The 10,817-nt window shown below is 41.8% G+C and overlaps 2 protein-coding genes across 5 annotated transcripts in view; one reads left to right on the top strand and one right to left on the bottom strand.

The window, feature by feature from the left end:
• pcdh15a (protocadherin-related 15a) overlaps nucleotides 1-6,424 on the bottom strand; it is a 228,633-nt gene extending 222,209 nt beyond the window's left edge. For 2 of the 4 annotated variants that reach the window (XM_019891745.1, XM_019891746.1), the window contains exon 1: nucleotides 787-1,351. The gene's annotated coding sequence lies outside the window, so the exon portion shown is untranslated. Of the gene's footprint in view, nucleotides 1-786; nucleotides 1,353-5,414 lie in introns of those variants that run through there. The other 2 variants (XR_002170731.1, XM_019891743.1) reach the window with 2 other exon arrangements.
• A 269-nt stretch (nucleotides 6,425-6,693) lies between these two features.
• On the top strand, nucleotides 6,694-9,972 carry marveld1 (MARVEL domain containing 1). The gene has a single exon (XM_019891758.1). The coding sequence runs from the start codon at nucleotides 7,151-7,153 to the stop codon at nucleotides 7,646-7,648; it is 498 nt and encodes a 165-aa protein (XP_019747317.1). The 5' UTR covers nucleotides 6,694-7,150; the 3' UTR covers nucleotides 7,649-9,972.
• Nucleotides 9,973-10,817: the final 845 nt, after the last annotated feature.

Raw genomic sequence — 10,817 nt, 5'->3', positions numbered from 1 at the left:
TCAAAGGACGTTATGCTTACCACTAGTGGTACACCAACAAACAGCCAAATTGTGCGTGCTTTTTTTTTTCCCCCCCTGCCCAACAATTCAGTTGTATTTAACTTTGAAGTAAATTTAATTTTAATAATTAAAAAATGCTTTCGAACATTTTATTTAACTTGTATGTCCAGTACATTTTGAGTCTTTTTTCACACACAAACACACACACACATTTATCTACATATTTCCGAAATGAAAGATCTGTCTTGTTTTTCTTAGCTGAACACTTGGGCCTACTATGCTACTGTATTTGTTTCTTTTAGGTGGCACTTGCGTCATAAGTCATGCAACTTTTCTGCCAATAAATTGAAAAACAAATAAATAAATAGTTGTAACAATATAACATAAGTGTTGCTGTTGCATCACATTTTCTGTGCTGGATGACAGCTGGTCAACACCCCCCCCCCGCTCCCCACCCTCCTTTCTTTTTTAATTACGCACACTTGAACGCATCTTCCCAAGTATCGATCGCCCTTAAATTCGAAGGATGCCCTGCAAATTGTCTTCAGCCTCCGCTGCTCCGGTAAGTGTCTACTCCCCGGGACACTTGATGGAACACGCTGCGTGGGTCATAACCGTGTAACTAGCCGGTGATACAGAGATGGCAATTTTAAAAAATGGGTCTTTTAACAAGACTGTCGACTGGAAAATGTGCGTAAACCCCTAAAGCACGCCCCACAAAATGTGGATGTCAGGCTAAAGCAATGCAATGCCATTTGCAAATCGAAAAAAATAGCTTTGTTTTACCTCAAAGGCGCACCGTCGTATTCCAAGTGCGCCAAAGGTCATTGCGCAAATGTTCAGAGGACAAGAACAGGGAGAGATGACAAGTAGGCAGCAGTACACATGACCTAATCCTCTTCGGTATATGTCCTTCACATGTGCTCAAGCCGATAATCTTCCAAAGGGGGGAGTCCCCCCACCCCCACCCCGAATTCCGGCGGTCTATAATCTTCTTTTACCACCCCACCACCCCCAGGCAGGCGGTTCGACGGCGTGCGGTTCACTTTCTTCCGCGCGCACCGGCTGAAGTTGAAGTGATGCGTTCAAGGGTCCAAGCAACTCTGGATAATAGTGTGTTGCTCCTTGCGGCGAGGGAGTTTTCCCGGTCGCATCGCTGCCCTGACTTGTGGCTTACATGGTCACACACACACACGGAGACACACAAACACACACGCACATCCATTGACGCGACCTGAAACACAGTGGAATTCGAAAGGGAGACACACAACCTGTGAGTCGCTCGGCTTGGCTCGCCCTCTCTCCCGTCGCTTTCCCTTTGTTGCTCTCTGGCGCCACCCAACGTTGGATTTAGCACATTTAGCTAAAAACACTGGGCCGGAGTGGAATGAATGCCAAGAACTGATGACAGATAATTACTTTATATCGTAAATGTTGTCAAAATAATGTCAAGTTGGGGGAAAGTGCTCTACAGTCTAGATTTTGTAGCGTTTTTTTTTTAATGAATAAAAACGTTCTTAAACAGAAACCTCACAAAACCGTATACATATACAGTAGGAACAAAGATAATTGAAAGAATTGAACAGGGCGTGCATCAGGATTCTATGCTTTGAGCCAATGGACATTGTGCAGCACCTTCTGGTGTCTGCACTTTGCCACGAGGGGGCAGTAAAGTACAAACATAATGAATACGTACATGCACATGAGTGTCTTCCAGTAAGCTGCAGTAATATTAGTGGAGGGGGGGGGGTTGGAAAAGGATAAAAGAATATATGTCCATGACTGTTGTTATATTGCCTGTCTATATATGGGTTGTATCGCACGCACATGCGCACGCGCGCGCACAACTACACGTATAAAAAAAAAAAAAATGGCCTCCGACTTGGGTCAGTTTGACCCAAATAGTTTGGGTTGTTTTGTACTAAAAAAAACAAAAAGTACTGTACCATAATTAAGTCTTTTTTTTCTCTTCATGTAATTCACAATATTTCATTGGGGCCTTTGCCCCAGTACATGCTAAATAAAGAAATTATTGCCTCGCCCCAGACGCCTCCCGCAAAGCTGAAATTTACAGCCGAAAAGTGATGCAGCCCGGAGAATTCCAGAGCACAAGCTGGTAAACGCTGACACATATTTAGTAATATATAATTTTAATTATTGTTTCCTGTTCATTGGAAAATAGTGTCCATCCCACCATGACGAATGTCTTATGTTGAGTAATTAAACGCCCCCAGCCACTATAAGAGAAAATATGTTGAAGAATTTCAAGCATCCATGACAAGTTATCACACAGTAGGGGCAATCGAATGAAAATCCATTAAGTGGTCCACTTTTCAAAAGCCATAACCCATAAAACAGCACACATTTAGCTTGAAGCGTGGGCCCGATTGTCCTAGACAGCAAAAGCGCAATAATGGGCCAAAAAAGGCAGCTGGAGGCAGCGCAGGTGTGAGGCGACTGATAAGAAGTTTGATCGGCAAAAGAGCAAAAATGCGGTGAAAAGATCACATGAGCATACTCTGAAAATAAATGCATTTTCTTGTTCCTTGGGGCCCTGAACAAAAGTGATGGAGTGCAGCCTGTTGGTAATGGCGCCATTGCAAGACTTTGCTCAAAAATAAAATAAGTACCTGCATTTTTATGAGGAACACGACACGTAATATAAAGCCCTTGAGTGGGTTTCATACCAGAAAAAAATAAAAGTGAAAACTTTATCACCACTCAATTTTTATAGTTGCCATTTTCCTAAAAAAAATGGCCCAATTATATCATCATTATTCTCATGATGCAAAACACCTTCGCGAACAGCTACAGCCTCACTTGAACAGTTCATGCGATTCAAGCCCTGAAATGAAATTATACTGGACTGTGTATTCAGTATTTGGTTCATTTTTTGCGATAGATGAGCTCACGATACTGGCGTCGACGTTGCTGCAATTATCAAGCTTTATTCAAAGGCATATAATCTTCAGCAAAAACTAAAACTAATGATATTGTGAATGTGAGAGTGGACGGATGGAGTCGCAATGTTCTTCTGTTTTCGTGCCACAGCTACATGTAGAAGGGCACACCAGAAAGCGGCTAAAAAAGTCAAATCAAAAGAATGACATGTATTGAACCAAACCTTATAAACATCACTTATAAAATACTACTAGCTTAATGCTAACACACAATGCAAAAGGCTGCAGATGAGCTAACGAAACTAGCATTGCAGTAATTAGAAACCTTTATACAACTTTTTCAAACATGAGCGGGAACAAAATATATAAAAATAGCATACAAAAATACTCACAGGCAAATAAGTTCTTCTGTTTTCGTGCCACAGCTACATGTAGAAGGGCACACCAGAAAGCGGCTAAAAAAGTCAAATCAAAAGAATGACATGTATTGAACCAAACCTTATAAACATCACTTATAAAATACTACTAGCTTAATGCTAACACACAATGCAAAAGGCTGCAGATGAGCTAACGAAACTAGCATTGCAGTAATTAGAAACCTTTATAAAATGTTTTCATGAGCGGGAACAAAATATATAGAAATAGCATATAACAATACTCACAGGCATATAGTCTCTATCCTCAGCAAAAACAAACAAACAAAAACGATTATGATGTCTTTTGTGTTTCACCATTCAATCGAAGCGTAAATGTCTATTGTACTGCCCCCTGGTGGCCAAGGTACACACACACCAGAAGGAGCAGAAACTGGTTGAGCACTGCCTCCACAGCCTCAAATAAAATAATGATAATAATTATAATAACTTTTAACGTGTCTGGACTGGTGGCCACATATCAGTCTGTTACAGATTTTCATGGGAATGTGAACAAAGCCAATCAAAATCCTGCTAAGCTAATAACTCACCTGCTTCTAGAGAGCGCCATGATTACTTTAGGGGACTATATCAGCTTTTGGTGTGCGCCACAAAATGATGAAGCGTACAAAAAAAGGTCACGTTAGAAAATGCAGCAGAAAAACTGCACCGGAAGGACAGTGAGAGATTGCGTGTGCCATTAAAAACATCCCTTGACTGGCAATGAAATCTCAAACAGCGGCATTATTAATTGTCCTTGCGAGGTTACATGGAATTGGTTCACCGCTATGATGTCTCAAATCGCGGCGGAGAAACGAGCTATGGCCAACCCGGCGACAACGGAGGGAACACAAGTGTATTTATGAGGACGGGGGAGAAGAAAAATGGAGGTGATGTTCACCGTCGTAGCAGCATGGAGGAACAACAACTGCTCAGATAAGCCACTGTGTAAAATGCGCCGCCACTTAAGTGTTTTGTTTGAATGTATAACGGATGAACTGACTGATGATGTCATTGTATCACATTTTTTTAATCAGAAATGTTTTAGATTTTTTTTTGTGCTGATTCTGAATCTCCTCTTGTTTTTCCTCTAGCACAACAGGTATTCATAATAATAATACATAAATTATAATGTGACGTAATAAAATGAATCTCTGGGTAGGTTTAGCAACAGTTGGGATTTTTTTTTTTCTGGAATATCGTAGATATAAATGATCAACGCATGGTAAAATCAAACTTAAAAACTAAAAATTTGAATACCTCCAAAATGTTAATCGTACGGCGGTCCTGAAGTGCAAAACACATCAAATAACTAAACCACAGCAAAAAGAAAAAAACTAAAACTAAACAGCAAATGAAAAAAAAAACAAATAAATTACTAAAAAGAACAGCAAAAAAAAATAATCACAACAGCAAATCACAAAAACACAGAAACAAAAACAAAATAGCAAAGAAAAAAAATCACAAACCAAAACAGCAAATCAAAATACACATTTTCTGTGCCCCTATTCAAGAAAGCACACATACAGGCCTGCATTAAGTTTGCCAGTGGACATCAAAATGACTCTGCAAAGACTTGGGAGAAAGTGCTGTGGTCAAATGGAAGTAGAAAGTGTCACCGCATCAAACTGAAATGTTTCACTCTCAGGTGTTTACCCTTTTGACGGGCGAAATCAACATGCCCTACATCGAGCGCCTTTTCACTCAACGCCAGAGATGACTCATGTTGTCAGATGTCCACCAACCGATGAATGCCGCTCTTAAAAATGAGATGGCAACCACATCAAGTTTAATTGATTTATGTTCTGAAAGTGTTTATGCCGCCCTCTGGAGGCAGATTGGGTGTACTGACAAATTCTCAGCCTTTGGTCAAGAAATGAATGGGAAACTGAAAAAGTGAAAAAAGAAGAGAGTAAAAGAAAAGAAATTAACGTTCAACAGCTCTGGTGAACATTTCGGCAAGTCAGCATGTAACAATATTTGTGAGGAAAGGGCTTTTAAACATGTTTGAAAGAAACATGTGTCCTTCAATGGGCTACAATCACAAAGGCTTGGCATTGTATAGTGAGCAGTAGAATGGATATAACGTAGGGCAACTTACTTATGCTCACTGTTTTACACAAACAGCATCTTGAACACTCTCGGAAGGAAGGCCAAACCAAAGGTGGAGGCAAACAGGAGTATTTATACTACACTCTAATTAGGACCAAACAAGGACCCGAAATATTGAAAGATGTCCAGTAATATGCCTGTTCCATTTCCACAGAGACCTTAAAATGTACCTGCCCACCTGTGACAATGCAATACATTAGTCATTAGCACAGATTTATTTTGAGTGATCTGCAAGACGGCAGCGTAGGCCTTAACAGGACAAAGCTAACGTTAAGCTACAGCTCAAGCGTCTGTGTTTGTTTTTAGCCATGCAACCTCAAATTCGCCTCCAATGAGTGACCAGCAGTGCATGACAACGCCCATATGATTCATTTCTAATGTCAATATTGTTTATGGATGCCATATTTTTTGTTCATTTCCTCTCATTTAAAAGTTGGCTTTCCAAGATTCCCACAGAAGTACAAATATACTTTCCACCCACTTTCAAATATACAGCCCACTTGTGGGAATTCAGGACAATTAGTCATTGCCACAGAATTTAAACAGTGTGAACTTCAGTGTTACCAAAGAAAACAAGCTTGAAGAGACTGTTGTGAACAATCGGCAGGTCCGAAGCTAAGGTACAACACTCGGGGAAGCTAACGTTAGCATGTCTGTGTACCATTTCTAGCTGTGTGACTTGATTAACTTGTTTTAGAAAACGTACACCAGACTCCATACTTCCACTAACAACCCAGGCTAAACTATCGGTTGAGATTTATCACTTCAACGAGATTTGTGGTCTTAGTTGAGTTTGTTTGGGTCTTTTTACTACTTTATATCCTCGGGTTTATAGGGTATGCAAGCGTGACATTTATTGAGCATTTCATAAACATCTTTTGAAAATAACTAATCAGTAAATGTATCGCTTTTTAGCCTGCTATTATGAATGTTCAAGAAAGAGTTTAAGGACTTTATGTAGCTGAAGAAATTGGATAATATTCTCATATTCACACTTTAGTTGATTATTAACATTCATATTCTGAATCTTTACAGTGATTTGCCTTGGGGTGAATGAGTTGAATCAGGAGGTCATTTTACTTGAATGTTGTTGTTTTTTTTTACCAGACTGTACCCCACCCCCCCCCCAAAAAAATCAAAAATGGGGAAGATACAGAAAAACTAAAACTACATAAATATATTGAAAAAATGAGGGGGGCGGGGGGGCTGCAAATATGTAAATTCTTGGGTGCCAAATTGTGAATATGCATCGACTGTAGTTTTAAGTATGGCACTGATGAAAAATAGTGCGCCCTCCCCTCCCCAGCATTGAGTCCATGCCGGAAAGCGCATCCAAATGTGAGGGGCGAAGGAAGCGAGGAACTCGCTTGAAATCTCGGACCGCCCTCCGTTTTTCGGCCAGCCCACCCCAACAACACAAACGCTACATTGAGCTGAGGAAAAGGAAAAGACTTGAGCACACGACAAGACGACTTTTCATTTGAAAACCCCTCGGGGAAAAAAAAAACACAGAGTTCCTTTTTTTTTCTACGCTCTTTTTTTTCGGCAGGGGTTCGCTAATTCGTCCATCCGCTGGCCTCCGATTTTTGCGGACTTTTTGCAGGCAAAAGTTTCCAGCTGTTTGCAGCTGGCAGGACGCACCCGCCCTGCTCGGGAACAAGGCGCTCGTGGGAGGAGAAGGAAGGGGGTCTCGAGCAAAAAAAAAAAAGAGGGAGAAGAGAAGCGATGGCACCCCAGCAAGCGCAGCCGCAGGTGAGGCAGCACATGGCCAAGTTCCTCCGGAGCTTCCCGGGGGTCACCCGCCTCCTGCAGATCGTCTTCGGCGCAGGCCTGTGGGTCACCATCGCCGCCAACAAGTACGAGGGCTCCATCCACTTCGTCCTCTTCGTGGCGGTGCTCTTCTGGCTCCTGTGCCTGGGCCTCTTCTTCGTCACGCTGCTCGACAAGCAGGACGCCGTGCCGGTGCTCGGCGGCCCCCGCTGGCTGTGCAGTAACCTGGCGTACGACGTGGCCGCCGCTGCGCTCTACATGCCCGCCGTTGGAGTCATGGTGTACAAGACGCATCGCAATGCCTACTGCATGGTGGAGCAGTACAAGCATTTCTGTCTGTACAAGGTCTACCTGACGGCCGCCGTGTTCGCCTGCCTGTGTTGCCTTGCCTTCCTGCTTTCGGTGGTCTACGGGGCCTGCAGGAAGAGCCGAGGGGAGCAGACGGTCATCTGAGGCTTTGCAACTTTTACTTTTGTTTTTTTTTTCTTAACCACAGCAAGATGAGGAACAAGTTAACTTCACTGGATTTCTTTTAATCCATCAAATGCAAATGTTTTACAGTGTTACCAGCAAGGGGTGGGGAAACCGATGGCCGGTGGGCCATAGAGAGGCCCCAATACCGTTTCCCTTTTTTTTTTTTTTTTATTGAGCACATAGAGTGGTGGCTTGAATTTCGAATTAAATTTGTTCAGACATTTCGGAAATCAGTTTTCCCACATCAAAATGAACTGAAATGCCATTCATCTGCTCCGCTTGGTCTGATTTTGATATTTGGTTGAATAAAATTCCAATACCCAATTACTCAGATGATTGATTTTAAAAATACATAATTAGTAAAATAGCTAATTACAGGCAGAACATTTGGCTGCTTTACAATATTTTTTCCAATAGTATTTCTTTAATTACATCAGAAAAAATGGCAGATTTTTGTGGAATGGGAGAATTTTTAAATGGCATATTTAAGAGCAGAAATTGGCACATAACCCATTTTGGCCAAATTTAAAAGGGCTAATACTGGTCAATTAACTTGGTTTGATTCAGAAATTACATGCTGGTGTGCCTTTAAGGGGTGTGGCATAGTGTGTGACATCAGGAGCTTGAGTCGGGTTGGCCAGGTGGTGTGCATGTGAGCGTCTGGGCGTGAGTTGACCCAACTGGCTCTGCTCGCCCACATGCAAGGGCATTACGGCACGTCAAATTTTGGCTTGCACCGCAAAGCACAAACACAACCAAGCGATGGCTCAAAATTTGAAAAACTGGAGGCATTTGTAAGTTGAGGTACCACTGTATTTTACTGAAGAAAAATCTCACTGCATAGCACCCCAAAAAATGGATACACAGGTTAGCTATTGTTAGTCTAACAGCATAATTGTCTTAGTCGTTTTTAACTTACTGTCACGTACCAGTCTGCTAGCTACAAATTGTGTTGTTGTTGTTGTTGTTGTTGGGGTTTTTTTTTTCAGTTTGCGTGTCTAGATTTTCAGTCATCCAGGTCATGGACATCCACAAAGTTTGAACCGAAGCTACTGGACTCTTTTTGTTTGTTGATTTTTGATATGTGGGTGTTTTTTTTTCTTCTTGTTTTCTGAAAAAACGTTCATAAAATGACTTGGGCAATTATGCTAATAGGCTAATGGTGTGTGTCTTCTGCCATCTAGTGGAAAAGCATTTCATTTTTATGCTCTTGTTGCTGACCAACATTCTCTTCTTAAATCAAATGAAGAGGAAGTGTTATTTAAAATAAAAAAAATTAAAAAAAACACTTGTAATACACAAATTTTTACTAAGATGTTGCATAAGGTTCTTGTTTGGAAACGGTGCCCTGCCCCTGCTTTTAAAGGTGCTTATAGGTCCACACAAGTGGACTGTTTTCATGCTTCCACAAATGGATACTTACTTTTTTTATTTCAGGGGAGGGGGGGCAAATATCTACTCTAGGGGTCCTCGGTTTACGGCAAAGTCCAGCGTCATAAAGTCCTAATTACTTTAATATATGTTTATGAGAAGTACATCCGCCGTGTTCGGTATCTTGGCTCTGTTTTCCTCCCACATTCCAAAATCAAGCATGTTCGGTTCATTGAAGTCTCTAAACTGTCATTTGGCGTTAATGTGAACATGAACGGTTATTTGTATGTAAATATGTGCTGTGATTGGCTCTCATCTCAAAGTCACCAACCAGCGATAGGAAAAGTCCTACGGAAAATGAATGGAGATGTCTAGAATATGACGATATGTTACACCGCTGCGCTAAACATTTGATTGCATGGCATTTGTAACATCATAATGCCATAATTGTCCCTATTTGTATCCGAAACACTTTTAGGCTTTACATATGAGACAATTTCAAATGGAATACCGGTGAATAACTGAGTGTATACTCTTATGCCATGCACCATTTGTTACCTCAAAGCCGTGAACTGAGTACCCCTTGTATTTTTTTCATCCGATATGTCACTGCCGTAGGGAACATTTTGTCATATATTATGAGTGGTACAGCTGCAGAGTTTATTATATCCATTATCCTTTCAATAGTATATGTTTACACGTATTTTTTTTTCTGTACAAATGACACCTGGCAAACACATCACGGATGTTACGGTGCGCGACTTTTTTCAACTGTTTTCTCGGTGCCTTCTGTCACAATGCTGTCTACTCAAACCCTAAAGGTCGAGATGTGATTGTCGCTGCCACAAGTGTATTGAACAAACAAAAGTGTTCTTATTGTCAAGCCAAAGATCCAAAAGTACAAGAATAAAAAGCAGTAAGATGACAGGTGACTTTGATTTGTTCTGGGTTTTTTGTTTTTTTTTTGCTTTGTTTTCACAAACTCGAATTACGAGAGTGACGCCGTGACACTTTGGTGGCTTTGCCCCAAATGAAACACAGATTTTTGGAAAGCCCAGCGTCAAAAGCCCCCCCCACGAGCGACTTTCTATGCGAGATTAAAAGCCTGAGCCCATCAGCAGGGATCATTTATACGCTCCGGCCACATGAAAGGACCTCAAAAGTGTCTCTGAGAGTGTCTAAATGTTAGCAAGTGTGTGTGTGTGTGTGTGTGTGTGTGTGTGTGTGTGTGTGTGTGTGATTTTGCCTCTTCTTACCGGAAGAGCCTGTTGGGGGTTGTGGAGGTGGGCTGATGTGCGGCCAATGAAAATGGAGAATGATTCAATGTCTGAGCCTTTTCCAGTCATCTGCAAGCAAGTTGCGTGACTGCTAAATTTGGGGAGCCGCTTGTTTATACGGCGGTTTGACTTCCAAGTTGTACACGTCTCAAAGCGACCGCCACAATTCTAGCAAAATGAATTGATCCGCATCAAGCTCAAAATGTCACCATCATAAAACTTTAATGTGACACTCCCAGCGCGGCAAGTACGAATGAAGGGTTAACGTCTGACCATCTGCGGGAACAGGATGTACATCTTGCACTTCTAAGAGCTAACAGCCCACCCCCCACCCCTTCTCTCGCTCCCTTTCCGCCTTGTGAGACTTTTTTTGCCAATGGAGTATCCACAAGGTCCACGCCTCTGGGAGTAGACACACACACACTGCGGGACATGCATCCAATTGACCACATTCAGCATTGTCTGGGAGGCAACATGATGAAGGTGTTACAGTGATGATG

The sequence above is a fragment of the Hippocampus comes genome, unplaced genomic scaffold (assembly GCF_001891065.2).
Source record: "Hippocampus comes isolate QL1 unplaced genomic scaffold, H_comes_QL1_v1.1 scaffold121, whole genome shotgun sequence".
NCBI lineage: Eukaryota > Metazoa > Chordata > Actinopteri > Syngnathiformes > Syngnathidae > Hippocampus > Hippocampus comes.
The sequence above is the reverse complement of the archived record's forward strand: the minus strand, read 5'-3'. Positions and strand labels throughout refer to the sequence as shown.